This window comes from Protopterus annectens, chromosome 3.part1 (assembly GCF_019279795.1).
Source record: "Protopterus annectens isolate FY-2018-M chromosome 3.part1, PAN1.0, whole genome shotgun sequence".
NCBI classification, from domain to species: Eukaryota; Metazoa; Chordata; order Ceratodontiformes; family Protopteridae; genus Protopterus; species Protopterus annectens.
Window position 1 is genome coordinate 404,668,539 of NC_056732.1, and position 17,335 is coordinate 404,685,873.

Below are 17,335 nucleotides of genomic sequence, written 5' to 3' on the forward strand. Positions count from 1 at the left end.
TTGTAAAGGGTGTCTTTATGAAGGATCTGATGGCCACACTGACATTTACCCCTTCTGGATGACACGAAAAGGCAGTAATACAAAAGGAAAAACTGAAAAGGTCCCCAGTGGGGTACTTCGCTTGAAACTTGAATCGGTTGCGAGCGAAAGCAGGAACAGCTGGCGTACGGCTGGAAAATTCTGAAGGGTGGTGCGTGACGACGTCACTTATGACCCATGTACTCTCGCCCAGACCTGATGTCTCGCGCACCCAGGAGGGGCTGAAAGCTTTTGGATACTGGCCGTACATACGCAAGACTAAAAGGGTAAACCCATATGCAGAATACTGCAAGATAGGAAGAGAAGGACATCTGCAATCACCAGGCCGTCCAAAGACAAAGCCTCTGGTCAGGACAAACCATTCAAGAAGAGCAAAGGAGGACAAATTTAGGTAGAGAGACAGAAGTAGGTACGCTGAACAAGACAAAAGCAAGACAAAAAAGGATCTAGCATTTCACAAGTACATAACCTTTGTATCCAATGTTATCCATTTTCATCCAATTTAACATCTGGGGCAGATTCCAAAGCTATCAGACACCCGGAGGACATTAAAGGAGGATGTTCCTTAGAATGGTGGAGCCAAAGGATACATGGGATCTGCACTGTACATCCAGCTTGTAATGAGACACAGAGGTGTGAAAAGTAGACCAGATAACTGCAGAACAAATTATGTCAACAGGAACTCTGCCAAAAAGGTAGCAGAAGTAGCTCTTGCCCTGGTAGAATAAGCCTTTGGTTTGTTAGACAAAGATAGTCCCAACTTTTGTATACAAACTTTATACATTCAAGAAAACCACCTGGATAGGGTGACTTTCAATAAAAATATTATGTAAAATCTTACCGTAACCACAGATGTCCTTCTCTTCCATGTTGCAGTATTCTTGTTGTGGGATTTCCTGCCCTCAGCCGACTCGTACGTCACCTCCTATACAAAAGCTTCAACTTGGCTGTTGCAGCTGCATGAGACGTCACACATAGGGCCATAAACCAGGGTTTTTAAATGTGATGTCTGCATGCACAATCCTCAGAACTTGAAGCTCAGCAGATAGAGTAGAAGTCCCAGTAGGAGGGGATGCCAGTGGTGTCAGGTATGAGACCCTGGGGGGTCCTTCTGTAGTATTGATAGGTCCAGGGTGAAATGTGTATGAGATTAGGACCTAGGGGCATGCTGGGATGAAAAGAATGATGATGAAGGGGTTATTGGTGGGTGAGAAGGAATACTGCAACATGGAAGAGAAGGACATCTATGGTTATGGTAAGATTTTACACAACTATTCTATGTCCTTTTATTCTTATGTTGCAGTATTCTTGTTGTGGGAGAGTACCACAGTTTAGCTAGATGAAAGGGTGCTGGATGCAGAAGATTCTACAAAGCCCTGTAGGACTGCCTTGGCAAATCCTGCACGTGCTCTGGAAACCTGGTGTAACTTGTAGTGTTTGGTAAAAGTGTGGGTAGTGGACCATGTGGCTGCTTCCATAATGGAAGATGTGTCCAGACCTTTTAGGAAAGCCTTGGAGGCGCCACTGCCCTGGTGGAGTGGGCTTTTACTCCCACTGGGGTATTTTTTCCATGGAGGGAGAACCAAAGACAGATGGCTTTCCTAATCCAACATGAGATGGTTTGTTTGGAGACAGCCTTGCATAATGCTCTGGGATGGAAGGAAACAAGAGTTGTTTTGATTTCCTAATGGATTTTGTTTTGTCCAGGTGAAATCTTGTCTGTGTACATCCAGGGAGTGAAGTATCCTCTCACCTTCATTAGTGGGAGAGAGGAAAGAATGTGTGAAGGTGGATAGACTGGTTTAATGACAAATCGTTGACCACCTTGGGCATAAAGGAGGGGTTAGTCCTCAGGGTTACCCTGTCTTAGTGGAATGTAGTATTGGGGGGGGGGGGGCAAGCCATTAAGGCTTGTAGTTCTGAAACCCTTCTGGCCGAGGTAATAGCCACTAGTACAACTGTTTTCCATGTGCACATGTGAAGGGTAGCCACCCCAGCAGGTTTGAATGGGTTTTGGGTAAGCTTTTCCAGGATGAGGTTAAGGTCCCAGGGGGGAAGGGTAGGCTTTTTGGAGGTCTAATGTGCAACACCCCTTTTAGGAAGAGTTTTACATCGATCCTGGCTAGCAAGGGAGGGTCTAGTGGCAAGCAGGCTGATATTGCGGAAATGTGTACTTTCACTGAAGAGTAGGAAATTCCACTTTTTATCAGTTGACACACACAAGTAAGAACTGTGTGTGTGTGGGGAATCAGCAATGCAAGAGTACCTTCCTTTGTCTAGACACCATTTAGTAAATCTTTCCCATTTAGTTAGGGATGATTTTCTTGTTGTAAGTTTCCTGGCCTCCCTCAGGACTGAAAGCACATCCTCCGAGTAGCGGTGTCTGAATGGGATCAAAAGTTTATCACCCACAGTGTCAAGGACATTATCTGCAAGTGTGGGTGGATGAGAGCTCCCTTTTATTGTGTCAGAAGGTCCACCTTGCAGGGTAACTTGTACTGATTCCCCTTGGCTATATTGTGAAGTAGGGGTAACCAGTGCTGCCTTGGCCAGTAGGGAGTCACTAACAAGATTTTTGGTTTGTCTCTCTTGATTTTCAGGAGGATTTTCTGAATCAGTGGGAAGGGGAGGAAGGCATAAAGAAACTTCCCTTTCCAGGAGATGTTGAAAATGTCTACCCTCAAGGGTAGAGGGGGAGTAGGTCTTTGAGCAGGAGGTCTGCAGCTGCCTGTTCTGGGGGGAGGCGAACAGGTCTATTTGAGGAATGCCCTGCCGGTGGACAATGTCTAAGAAGACAGTCCTGTCCAGCATCCATTCGTGCTGCGGAGAGGATATCCTGCTTAGAAGACCTGCTTGCTTGTTGTCCTGGGAGGAAATGTAGGTTGCCTGCAGGGACAAGTTGTAGCGAGAGGCTAGATCCCATATTAGCAGGGTTAGTCTGAACAGCTGATATGCTTTTGTCCCTCCCTGTTTTTTGACGTACCACATTACAGTGGTGTTGTCTGTTACTATTTGAAGAACCCCTGGTAGAAGCAGCGGGATAAAGGCTTTTAGAGCTATGAAGACTGCTGTCATTTCCCTCACACTGTTGTGTTTTTGGCCCTCAAGGAAGGGTGCCAAGTTGCTTGAACCCTGTAAGATGCCATTGTGGCTCCCCACCCTGAATCTAAGGCATCTGTATGCATTACCTGGGTTGGGGGTGGGTGAGCTGGAGTTGAAGGCCCGGGTTTAGCTGGACTTGTTGGATCCACCAGCTGATCTCTTTCTTTAGACAGGGAAGGAAGGGGATTTCTTGCTCCAGGTGATTCTGGTGCTGGGACCAAATGTTTTTTAGGTACCACTGTAGCTTGCGCATATGCATTCTGGACAGTGGGAACATAGGTATGGTAGCTATGTGTTGTAAATATAATATAGTATATGTGCAATATTAAAACCTCTAAATACTGAAGTGCAAAAATATATTATAAATGTATTTGATAAGCTTATCTGAAAATAAACCAAAAAAATATAAATAAATTATTTTTTATATACAGTAAATTCATAAATTATTGGACCTTTCTATTAAAAAGGGTACCAATGAAACAGATTCATTAAGGCCCGGAGGGTATATAGAAGCCAATCTGAACTGCCACTGGCTTTCTTTCTTTTTCAAAAGATTCTTCCAGTCCCCACCTCTAATATCAATCTTGACTGTATCCAAAATACCAAACACAAACTTATCAAAACCATTACAAACTGTACTGTGCTTATACAATGCATTTGTATTTTTACTTGTCCTTATCTCATAAAGATGTTCATAAATTCTGTTTTTTAAAAGACGCTCTGTTTTCCCCACATAGAACTGTTTGCAGGTATTACATATCGCAAGATAAATGACCCCCCTGGTATTACAATTACCCTGCTTAAAATGTACCCTGCTCTTCATAATATTATTCAATATTACTATGGGTTCAGTATTGATGAAGGAACAGTAGTGACACATACCACATCTTCTGGTCCCCTCATTTACCTTGATGTTGTCACTTATCTTATTTTCTAACAATTGTTTCATATTTTTACCCACCCTGGTCACAAATGTTGGTTTACTACCAACCTTGTTGTATATGGCTGTATTGGTTCTTAATATGTTCCAATTTCTCACAAAAATACTTTTAATAGCTGGTGTTCTCATATTGTGAGTAAGGACACAGACTGTTTTGGAGTTACAACTGAAAATGGAACTATTATTTCCCCTATTCTCTCCCAATAAATCAGGTCCTGTAGCTGTACCTAAAAGAGGTAAATATTTATGCCCCCATGAATTGTATATATCCTGTAAGGTAGAATTAATTAAATTCAAAGGGTATCCTCTCTCTAAAAACATTTTGTATTTTGGATACAGTCAAGATTGATATTAGAGGTGGGGACTGGAAGAATCTTTTGAAGAAAGAAAGAAAGCCAGTGGCAGTTCAGATTGGCTTCTATATACCCTCCGGGCCTTAATGAATCTGTTTCATTGGTACCCTTTTTAATAGAAAGGTCCAATAATTTATGAATTTATGAATTTACTGTATATAAAAAATAATTTATTTTTTTTGGTTTATTTTCAGATAAGTTTATCAAATATATTTATAATATATTTTTGCACTTCAGTATTTAGAGGTTTTAATATTGCATATATACTATATTACATTTACAACACATATATTCTTATACAAATATAAAAATTTATATTTTTATTAGTTGATTGTGGTTTAGACCTTTTGTGCCAATGTCAAAAAAAACTTTTTAACAATGGTTTTTAAACATTATAGGTTTGAAATGCATTTAGTGCTTTAAATATTTATAGGTTTTGTGATGTCATTAATTGGTAATACTATATAAAGTGTTAATTAATTCTGATGAAGTCTCTCTCGAAGAGATGAAAACGCTAAAACTATTTGGTGAATAAAGACAGAGTGTGTTTTAAACAACTAAACTGGCGTCCTGGATTCCTGGTTCACGCTATCTACTTGATGGTTTACTAGTCTGTTTTTTTCTGTTTTTGGCTACCATTAAGTCCAGGATTTGTAGCAATTGCCTAACAGTTATTACCTGCCTGCAGCAGCTTCTTGAAGTGGGAGGTCAGGGAGTTGACCTTGTCTTGTGGAAGAAAAGCTTTCATTTTATCCGTTCAGATTCTGGAACCCAGGAAAATCTTGTCCTGTTGAGGGTGAACCCTAGATTTTGTAGAAGAGACATGGTGAAGTGCAGATGATTTGAAAGGGAATCCTTGCACTCTGCCAGCATTACGATGTTGTGTAGATGGGGTAAATCTGAATTCTGTGTGTTCTGCAAAAGGTAATTGCCAGGGCCAGGCATTTTGTGAACACTCGGGGGGGGGGGGGGGGGGTTGGTCACTAACAAGTAAATTGGAAATGAGAAGAGGGCCCAGAGAAATGCAGAAATCTTCTGTGGAAAGGTCTGATGGGTATGTGTAAGTAGGCCTCTTTTAGGTCCAAGGTGGCCATGAAGGCCTTGGTTGGGATGAGTGGAAGCAGAGTTGGAAGTGACAGCATTTTGAAGGTGGGCACCTGTAAGTAAAGACTTAAGGAGAGATCTTAGATCGGTCTCCATGGGCCATCTTTTTTTTGGAACCAGGAAAAGATGGGAGTAGAAACCTTTTCCTTCCTGTCCTGGGGGGACTGGTTCTATGGTACCCAGCTTCAGAAGGTCGGACAAAACCTGTGGAAGGAGATGCTGATGGTTTTTGGAAGTAAAAGGGATGCCTCTCATGGGTGGTTTTACTTTCCAGGACAGAAGTAACCTTTTGTATTATGGACAGTAGCCATTTGTCCGGGGTGATGGTTTTCCAAAAGGGGAGGCAGTGGGAGAGGCAGGCTGAGAGTGGTAGGAGGCCAAGGCAGTCATGCATTATTGGAGCCTCCTCTGTCCTGAAAAAGCTGTCTAAGCTGATGATGCGGACTAGCAGGTTTTGTAGTGGTAGGTCTTCCTGCACCTCTTCTAGATCTGGAAGAGGAAGTACCTGCCTGGGCTGGGTTTCACCTCACAAAGGTGGCTTTTGCTGGATAGTTTCTGTAGTACTTGGGAATAGGGGACACCAATAAATGTTTTATGTCCTGTAATTTTTTACTTTTTCTTGCAGATTCTTAAAAATATCTGCAGATTGCTTCCCAAAAAAAGGAATTGTGGTCCAGGAGGGCATCCAAGATCTTTGAAAGATTTTGAAGTCTCAGCCAGGAGTATCTCTTGAGAACTGAAGCAGATGCTGCAGAGCAAGCAGATGCTTATGCTGCATCTAACTGAGTGAAAGTCTACTTGTGTAGCTAGAGAAAGTTTGGAGGAGATGTCAGCTTTATTGAGACGTCGGATGTGAAGGAGCGAACACACTATGCGTTGGTCTGCGGCTGAAAAGTTCTGAGGATTGTGCATGCAGACATCACATTTAAGGCCCCTGGATTATGGCACTAAGTGTGACGTCCCATGCAGCTGCAACAACCAAGCTGAAGCTTTTGTATAGGAGCCAATGTACGACTCGCCTGAGGGCTGGAAATCCCACAAAAAGAATACTGCAACATAGGAACAGAAGGACATCTGACTAATTTTTGTCCCTCTGAAAGAGTACCGTATAGGGAAGGTAGCTCCGCATTCTAACTGCATAAGTCACTGAAGCATATGTCCATCTCTATACTTGTCCACAGCCCTGGACTTACTGTTAGGGGATATACAGATGTAGTCTCTTCAGAAATCCTTCTTTATGGCTGCCACAACAAACATTGTATCCACTGGGGGGCCCTTTCTCCAGTGCATCCTACTCTTACGGGCAACTAAGATCTTGTCTGGCTTTTGTGGTATTAGGTCCACCACATCAGGATCCTTCCATGCCATCTGCACCACTAGGTATGCAAGATCATTACCGGGCAGTATCACCCAAGTAGTAGAAGAGCCAGCCCAAAAAGCCTTAAGGAACTCAGAATTCCTCAGCACAGGGCACATGGTGGATCAATCTCCTTTTGTTGCATCATTTCAAGAATGTTGCCACCAAGGTTAATACTTTCTAGAAGAGATCGTGGAGACCACTCACCCTTATCAAAGTCTCTGTCTTCAGTGATCGACTCTGGAGAGGAGTCTAAGTGGCTCCTTTTACATATCTATTTCTTAGGACCCTGTCTTTTTTGGGGTTCGAGGAAGGGTTGGAATCAGACTGGGAACTTATATGGCGAGCACCTCTAAGGCTGAAGGAGACAGACTGTCCCAGTCGATATGAATGCACAGACTCCGATGCAATATCCAGTGGAGGTTGGGAAGGAGCAGAGCATGGCAGAGACACCTCTTCTCTCAGTCTGGAGAGAACCCCTTGAAAAGCCTTGAATGCCAAGGATGCAATCTGAGATGATGAAGCACTCTGCTGATTCAAAAAAGGGATAGGAGGGGCAACTTCTACTCTGACCCACCCCATCTCCGAGGCTGACAATGTAGCTGAACTATCAAGCACCGAGGCACAGAGAGAGTGATCTGAAAACTTCAGAGGTGACCTTGTCCCCAAAGCTTAGACTGCGATACATGTCCTGATTAAAAACGATACCCGAGTCAAAAGACTAAGGGATACTGTCAAAGTTGAAAGGACTGTTGGCTCTGATGTAGGTGCTCCAGGAAGGCTCTGATTCATGGGCTTCAGATCCGAAGGTTAGACTGGAATAGAAAAAAAAACAATACAAGGCCTAACTGGCCTACACCTGGGGCATCTGAAGAGTACTGTGCCGGGAGGACCCAAGATGAATCTACGCATCATCCTCTTGACATTCACATCTGTATGGCAGCAACACTGACTACAAATAAAGGGCTATAATTGACTACCTAGGCACTCAGACTAGGGTAAGAAGCGCTAGAAAAAATATATATTAGTAATAAAGGTAAATAATAGTAATGATTCTGATAAAGAACAAGGAAAAAATTCCTTTAAAAAAATGTATCGGGGAGGAATTCAAGCTAAGAAATATATTAAGGGGCTAGGTAAAAGAATTTAGCTGATAAGGATAGTTCAGAGAAGTACCACAAATTCACTAATCACCATTACAATTTTAGCCCCTGAAGACCACATAGTGAGACATGAGATCTGAGGTATTCTGGGGTACAGAGGGGATTATGGGTAGAGAATGAGTCACAGCCCTGGTTTCAAAACTTCTGAAAGGTACAAAGGTCAGATCTGATAACCCAAAGATTAAATCTGATGAAAACAGACTAACATTCGATGAAACATTATCTTGCTCTTACTGTTGTATTACAACTCTCATCCTGCCATAATCTCCAAAAATATAAAATTATGCTGAGATTTTAAAAAAGTCAATTAACAGCTGACAGAATCCTTATGAAATTTAAAGCCATACATAAAAAAAAGTTACTACCTTCTTTTTCTTTACCACCTTCTTGCTTGCGTCGATCTTCATTGCAGCAGTGATCTGTGGTTCTATTCTACGACCAAAGGGTGAGGGCATGGTCTCTTCCAGCTGCATTTTCTTTATCTTGGGCTTGCCAACTTTGCCTTTTACTGCTTTTCCAGCTAATCCTGCTAGCATGTCCTCTCGTTCCTGGGCTTCCACTTTCTAACAACGGCGAAAGAAAACATTTAAACCACTGTTTTGTATTAGGACATATGCAAAACACGCAATTAAACTCAACAAAAAAGTTACTAAATCAAGGTCAAATGGACTTACAATGACAAAAATAAAATGGAAAATGAAAGTCATTTACTTTCCATAATAAAATATCTGTAAAAACATAAGAGGACTATGGAGCCCCCGGCAGAGAAAAACCCATCTCAGGCTGCTTGTCTCCCTTATCTAGTAATACTCTGTCTGCTTCTCCAGTTTTCTGGGAACAGCACACGCACACAGATGTGGACAGAATGAAGAGAATAAGTGGAGCCTGCTTACCCCAGACCAGGGAAAGGAACAGAAGCAAAATGTTATTAAAGATAGATCTATTTCTTCCATGTTTATCATTAAGTACACAGTTTTGAATTTGGCAAGAAGTGACCCATCTTCTCTAATCATCAGGGCAGACATCCAAGCATATCATCATGGGTGACTTTAGTCATGAGAATGTACAGTTGTGCAAGAACTTACTATTAACAGTAGATGTTCTACTGATCACTGTTGCAGTATTCCAGTACAATCGAGTTATCTACTTTAGGTAAATTGAAGTCCATCCAGTGTATCAAAGCCAAAATCTTTCTACACCTTTGTACATTTAGCTTATGACCTAGGCCTGCAGGCATAGGGGTACAAATGCAAACACTGGAGCATAAAGGAAGGCTTTCAGATTATCTAAACCCAGCAGACTCTGGAAGAGCCTGAGTAATAGAGCAAAAAAAGAAAAAAAAGGCTAAGATGAGGGAAGAAGGAACTGCTGTCCTTGAAGAAAAAAATCAAGTATTAAGAGGAAGGGGGTGCAATACTGCAACACTGATTAGTAGGGTATCTACTGTTACAGTAAGTTCTTACACAGTACTATGCCCTTCCTTAAATCACTGTTGTGCCATTCCAAAACTACTGGGCGATTCCAAAGCTTAGAAGTTGTTTAGGGGGAATGGACCTAAACCAGGAGAGTTGTTTACCAATCCAAGTAGTACAGATCTAGCAAAAGTCACTGACCTAGAAAAAGCATTTACGCTGTAGTGCTTGTTGAAGTGTACACAGGATCAGGGTGGCTTCTTCCAGAATGGCGCTGAATGCAATGCCTTTGAAGAGAGCAAGAGTGGAATATTGATCTTGTGGTGTGTGCTTTCATAGGTGAAAAAAGAATTTTCCATGGTAGGAATAATGGAAGTGGATTTTTAAGATCCAACTGGAAAATGGATGCTTTGAGACTGGATTGCCCTACTTGCCTTCATGGAAGCAGCCAAAAAGCTTGTCTGTTTTCCTTCTGTCTTTAGTCTTACCAAGGCAGAATCTTAATTATAAGTGCACATCCAAGGAGTGCAAAATCCTCTCACCTCTCTTCTGATGGTAGATAAATGTATAGCTTCAATGAGAGACAATTCACTGACCACCCTGGACAAGAAAAAAGTTAGCCCCAAGAGAGACCCTATCCTTATGGAAAATAAGGAAAGTAGGGATAACCATAACCTCAAAAACCATTTTGGCAGAAGTATGGGCCATCAGAAACAGTTTTCGAAGTACAAAACATTAGGGATGCAGAAGTTGTTGATTCAAAAGGTGGCAAACAATTTTTTTCCAAAATGAAGTTGAGAGTCGAGGGGGTGGGAGAGCCTTCCAAGGTAGATTCAAATGAAGGACATCTTTTAGAAACCCAGTAAGAGAAGAGGAAGTAGGTGCATTTAACTGAAAGGAGGAGGAGAAATACCCCAAAGTGATGGAACTTCCCTTCAGGGCATCTTGTATCTTTGTTGAATGATGAATAATACCCATTTGTCTGTAGGGATGAATTCCCAGGCTGGAAGGGACAAAATTATCCTTTTTGACAAGGGAATTGCTGGTACAAGGAAGGAGGCAGGAGACAGGGCATCTTGTACCTTTGTTGAATGATGAATAATACCCATTTGTCTGTAGGGATGAATTCCCAGGCTGGAAGGGACAAAATTATCCTTTTTGACAAGGGAATTGCTGGTACAAGGAAGGAGGCAGGAGACAGGTTGATCTATCTGGAAAAAGAGGTTTTCTAAACGTGGAGTCTCTGGTAGGTTTGTCATGAAATCGTCTGGGCTGTTGCCTGCCCTTTTGAAAGTAGTTTTGACTCCATGGACAAAGGAAGAAGGCTGGGTAATTTGACACCTATATACTGATGTGAGAAAAATCTGTATAAAATCTTGCATCATTTTGCTCATCTCTTGAAAGGTTCTGCTGCAGATAGTCCAAATAAGAAGGTCCTTGTGTAGTGGGGGAATCCAAGAGCTTGGCCTTAATATCCTCAAGGAGGGACTGTAGGCAGAGTCAAGTAAATCATCCCTAACAACTGGACAACTAAGCAGCATCCCTGGAAGAGACCTCTGCAGCATCATAGCTGCAATTTTTGGAATGTCTTGCAACTTGTGTAACTTGCCCCAGCATATAAGTGGCTTGCTGCTTAGTATCAGAAGTCCTGAGGTTAACTATGGTCTTTATTTAAATCCCTCTAAAATTGACAGAAGGTATTTTGTCATTTCAGTATGGTAATTTAAAACTCTGAAGGCAAGAGTGGCAGAGGTATAAAACTTATCATAACTATCCGTGGCCTTACTATCCCTGTCTGATGGTAAAACATTGCTGCTCAGGGTAGTCTGCTATGACATTCTCTGTGGAAGAGATACAGACAGCTAGCAGATGAATGTGGACAGATACTGCTAGGTTCCAGATCTGGACTGCTAGGCTGCACAGAGGGTAGAACTTTGTTGCCTCCTGCTTGCTGATGTACCACAGGACCGTCATATTGTCTGTGATTACTTTTAGGTTTTATTGGTGAAGGACTGATTTGAAGTTTAACAGGGCCAAGTGTAAAACCCTCATTTCTTTGATGATGATATGGTCCTTTAGTATCGAGTTAGGCCATGTGCCTTGCACAGAGAATTGTTTTTGGCTTGTAAGTAGCACTGCTCCCCATCCCAAGTCAGAGGCATCTGTGGAGACCTGTTGTAGGGGGGCTGGGATCTGAAGGTGGATCCCTTGGTTGAGCTGAAGAGCTGAGATCCACCACTGGAGTTGCTTCTTCAGACATTAAAGTAAGGGGAGGGTGGGGGGGGGGGGGTCCAGCGGCTGGGAGTGTTAATTCCATAGTTTTTTCAGGAACCACTGGATTTTTCTCATATGGAGGTTTGCCAGAGGCAGCATGGGTATGAGTGATGCCATGCGTCTTAGGATTCTTAAAATCTCTCGAACTGGCAAGGAGGTGTGGGAGAGGATTATGTGAAAATATAAGACAAAGGTCTAGGATTCTTTGATCTGGAATGAAGGCTTTCATTATATGTCTGTTCTGATCCTGCAACCCAGGAAAACCAAGTCTTAAGAAGGGATCAGGCGAGATTTTTCGCAGTTTATGGTGAACTCTAACAGAGATAGAGTGGAGATTACCTGTTGTAGATGTAACAGGAGTGTTTGGCAGTCTTGATGAAGAATGAGATCTGTCCAGGTATGGGTATATCTGAATACCCTGAGTCCTGCAGTGGGCAATGACGGGGGCCAGGCCTTTTGTGAACACTTGGGGGGGGGGGTAGTAGAGAGTCCAAAGGGCAAGGCTGAGAATTGCAAATGGCAGGAGCCTATTGCAAAATCGAGGTACTTCCTGTAATCTGGGTGTATGGGGATGTGTAGGTAGGCATCCGTTAAGGTCTAAGGGCTACCATGAAAGTCTGAGTTGGAATTAGTGATAAGAGGAGGGGTAAGGTAATCAATTTGAAACTGGGAACTTTGAGAAACAGGCTTAGATAAGATAAGTCTAGGATTGGCCTCCAAGGGCCGTCCTTCCTGGGTACCAGAAATATTACGGAGTAAAAACCCATTTCTTTGCTGGTGTGGTACCTACTCTATGGTACCTTGAACTAGAAGCTGCTGAATGGTAGGAGGGAAAAGGTGGGCTTGGCTTGCAAGTGGTTGAGGGAATGCCACTGAAGGGTGGTAGCATCCACCAAGTCATGAAGTAGCCTGACTGAATGATGGCGAGAACCCATTGTTGTGATGCAATAATCCAGCAGGAGGCAAGGGAGAGGGTGAGATGGAGGGAAAGTGGGGTGTTTTGGTGCAATGTCTGTGTCTGAAGAGCCTGAAAAGCCTTAAAAAGGCTCTGAGAAAAAAATTCCCATCTAGGAACTGGTTGGGTTTCAGTGTGTTTAACTTTTTGTTTTGTCTTTAAAGGAGTGGTCGATGGAGACAGAATCAGAGCGGACGTCTGTCTGGGTGGCAGAGAAGGAGCAAGGCCCTTCGTTAGAATGAGTCGTGGTTCCCCTTCGCCATCCGGATCTGATGGCCGAGTAGCCTCAGTGGACGTACTAGAGGTTTCCACCACCCCAGCTTCCAAAGTGTTTCCCGGGCCTGGCTTGGAAACCGATATCTGGGAAGATGCCGGGCTTTCTTCAGCCTCAAGAACCTTCTCGTATGCCTGAGGCACTGCAAGGGATTCCGGCCTAACTTTTTTGGCCTTCTGCCTCGGCGGCTCTTAGGACAGGCCTACTCCCCCTTCCATACCGAGCGCAAGATGTCTGTCTCTCTGATTTTCTAAATACAATTTTAGTGCTCGCAAGATGGCTGTGAAGGGTTTTCGGAACGAAAGATTTGCAAATGGGGCAGGACATATGGTCGTGGGCCTCGCCTAAGCAAAAGACGCACTTCTCGTGTGCGTCCTTGTGAGGAATTTATCTCCCACAAGCATACATCCCCTTTCTAGCTGACATAACAATAATCAAAGGCAATGAAAAAACCCAACAGGGCACTTACCTGTAACGGAAGGATGAAACGGTCGTCCGATCAGGAAATTTTAACGGTCGTCTGAAATGCGATCTGCTTTCAGGACTGGCGAACAGGAGTATGGTGTTCACTGTGGCAGGAAAACTCTGAGGAGAGTGCGTGCAGATGTCACCTTTACACCCTATGTCAGTTTATGCCCCTGACAAGGGACGTCACATGTACCCCTCCAAAAACACAGACTTTGGTATACCGGCTGGAAGGTGGCACTGCTGGCAGCAACCCCCTACGGTTATGAATACTGTAACATGTGAACAGAAGGACATCATTAGCTACTGGCAAAAGCTTAGGTGGTTTATCAGAGGCAATGGAAAGCCCAGAAGGATCTCCAATGGGATTTAAGAAAGGTCCTCAGGTACCTAAAAAAAAACCATCAGGCTTACTTCAAAGCTGGAGGCTGTGAAACAGGACAAAAGTGCACTCAAAAGTATCCAGTAAAGCCTCCATGACAGGAGGAACAAGAATAAAAAAGTGTAGGAGCCCCTATTTCCAGCAAATTATAGTATTTTTTTTGTACACAAGATACCAGTTTAGACTCCCAATCAAAGTGTTTAATCATTTTAGTTATTTTTTCCCCAGATGAGACTTCCTCAATGGGAAAGTCAGGGGCACAAGGTGTCCTCAACATCAGAAGCAAGCGGACCAACAGAGTGGTTCTGCTAAAAAAATGCCAAGGAGACCATCTGAATCAGATTCCTCCTCACATTCATGCTGTTTCTTCTGAGTGGGGAAGGGAAGTGAATCACTAGAAAGGAACGAAGGGAACTTCAAAGACAAGATGGTCTTATTTAGGCCCTGTGAACTCCATCTATTCCTTTTTCTGAGATGAGTGAACAGGAAAATTTTCAGTTTCTTTTTCTTAGGGGTGATGACCGTCCTCATGAAGTGAGGGAAGTCAGAACTCTGGTGAACCTCAAATTTTTAGGCACCTCTTCTCTCACAAGGATTTGAAGAATTCCCTCTGGTTCCTCTAAAATGCAAACCCTCAGTTCCCTCTTCTCAAATGTATCAGTATGAGTAGTACTTCTGCTGCATGTGACAGAGTTGGACACCATGCCGACTTCCAGCAGGCGTCAGAAAAGAAGTCAGAAGTACTATGGACTCCTGCAGTATCTCAACTGGTGATACCAAATCAGATTGGGTAGCTGACAGTTTATGCCTTGTCTTGAACTTTTTTGGTGTAAGTGGGACAACGGAAGCGGAGGATTCCACCATTTTGTTTGCGCAAGGCAGTTCAGTTGGCTAGTTAAGTATGTGTTTAACCGTTTTAGGAACAAATGACTGACAGATATGAAAGTTTCTGCAACTGTGTTCAGTCCCTAGGCAAAATAAGCACTTAGGATGTCCTCATAATGACTACCACTCAAACTTCTTTCTCTCTTAGCAAACATTATCTGAAGTGAAGGCAATGGCAGCAGTCAACAACCACATGGAGAACAGACTGATGGAAGGGAACAGCCTATGTTCTGACTTGCAGCAAGATACTGTGTACTCCTGTGTCGATGGGCTACAGTCATACATTTGGTGTATGAGTATATAGAAATTTTTTTGACTTTGGTGTGCTGAGTGGATGTCAGGCTACCTTGGCGGGTTAACCTAACAGTATTATAATACTGCAACAGTGATCTAAATAAGGACACCTCTAAATAAGGACATCATCCCTTTGACAACAGTAGCTCAAAAGGCTGAGCATGTTCTTGACACCTTATCAAAAACATTTAGTGTAGACCCAGTGGACACAGTGCAGATGTACTTTACTGATACATTATGTAAGAATGCTACTGTAGTGGCCATGGCTCTAGATAAGACAGATGTTGGGAGTGGTCAGCAAGGACTTGCAATGTTTTAGGTAACAGAAAGAGTAGTTGTGCAAGAACTTATAACAGATCTCCTCCTCTTCTCTGTTGCAGTATTCCTTTACATGAGGGAATTGCCTGCCTAGGCAACCTGACGTCGGCCAGTTTATCAAAGTCTTTTACTACTACAGGGTGTGCGGTAGGTCTCATGTAGGAAGTTACTGAACATTGGCCATAAAAGTCACATACACACACACACCATCCTCAGAACTGAAGCCCAAGGCGGAAAGAGAGTCCAAGGAATACACAGTCCGTACATTAAACAACCAAGGGAAATAGGAAAGGAAGGTGGGATAGAATACTGTAACAGAGAAGAGGAGGACATCTTTTGTTACGGTAAGTTCTTACACAACTATTCTATGTCCTTCTGTTCACCTGTTGCAGTATTATGTACATGAGAGAGAATACCAAAGCTCATGCTGAGAGGAATGTGGAGATAGCAAACCTAGCCCTGGATCCTGAAATGGAATCCAGCTTGTAATATTTGGTAAAGGTGTGGACAGAGGTCCAGGTAGCTGCTTCTAGAATAGAGTTGGTGTCTAGTCCCTTGAGGAAGGCACCTGAGGTGGACAATACTCTTGTAGAGTGTGCTTTGATCGAACAGGTAGGGGTTTTTCCATGGTAGGCACAGCAGAAAGAAATGGATTTGGAAATCCAGTTAGAAATGGTCTGTTTGGATACAGGCAATCCCACAGCCCTGTAGTGGAAAGATGCAAACAGCTGGTCAGATTTCCTAATACGTTTAGTTTTGTGAAGGTAAAATCGGAGTAGTCTATGCATGTCGTGTGTGTGTAGGATACTTTCACTATTGTTTTGGGGAGAGGAGAAAAATGTTAGCAAATGAATGGCCTGGTTTAAAGACAACTCAACTACTGTGGGCATAAAAGAGGGGCTGGCACGAAGGGAAACCCTATCTTTGTGAAAGACGAAGAAAGGGGAAGAGGCCATCAGGGCCTGGAGCTCAGAGACCCATCTGGGATAGGTTACAGCCAGCAGTAGGACAGTTTCTAGGTGCAGTGTTTTAGGGAGCAAGAGGAAGCAGGCTCGAAAGATGCGAGGGTCAGCTTCTCTAGTACAAAGTTAAGATGCTGGGAGGAGTCCACAGGTCTTCTGGGAGGTCTGTTGTGGAGGACACCTTTGAGAAACTGTTTGGCCTCAAATCTTGAAGCTAAAGAAGGTAAAAGAGGCAGACATGCAGAAATGGCCGATGAATATGCTTTTATTGAAGAGTAAGCTAAGCCAGCATTGAGCAATTTACACAGGTATGGAAGAACCAGAGGGAGATCCACTGTTAGTGGGTCCAGGCTTCTAAAAGAACACCAGATAGTAAATCTCTTCAATATGGAGAGGTAAGATTTCCTTGTATTAGGTTTCCTGGCCTCCTACAGGACTTGAAGGATGTCCTCAGAAAAAAGATGTCTAAAAGTTATAAGGGCTCTATCAGCCACAGGGTCAGTTGAAGAGTTTCCAGGTGTGGGTGGCGGGAGGAGCCCTTGTTTTGTGCAAGTAAGTCCACTCTGTGAGGTAACTTGTGATGTCTGCCCTTGGCTAGGTGCAAGAGAAGGGGGAACCAATGCTCTGTTTACCAACAGGGAATCACCATCAAGATCTCTGGTCTGTTCAGCAGACATATGGAATGAGTGGAAGGGGAGGGGATGCATACAGAAACTTCCCCTTCCAGGATATTGATAGGAGGTCCACTTTCCATTGCCAGAGGGTATGGTTCTCTGGCACAAAATTTTGGAAGTTATTTGCTCAGATGGGAGGCAAACAAGTCTATTTGAGGAATACTCCACTGGTGGACAATGTCCAGGAACATATCCCTGTGAAGCATCCATATTTGGGTCTGTGCTGTGGATCTGCTCAGTGTGTCTGCCACAGAGTTCTGTTTGGAAAGGATGCAGACTGCATGTAGGGAAATCTGAAGTTGGCGTGCTAGTTCCCAAACTTGCAAGTCTAAACTGCACCGAAGGTAGGATCTTGCACCCCCCTCTTTACATACCACAGAAA

At 43.3% G+C, this 17,335-nt stretch overlaps 1 protein-coding gene across 1 annotated transcript in view; it reads right to left on the reverse strand.

Moving 5' to 3' along the window:
* The window catches only part of TOP2B (DNA topoisomerase II beta), a gene marked incomplete in the record, with an annotated part of 2,991,925 nt that overhangs the window by 377,282 nt on the left and 2,597,308 nt on the right, over positions 1 to 17,335 (reverse strand). Inside the window, 1 exon segment of the mRNA XM_044066877.1 lies at positions 8,424 to 8,621. Within this exon segment, the coding sequence (XP_043922812.1) occupies positions 8,424 to 8,621 (198 nt within the window).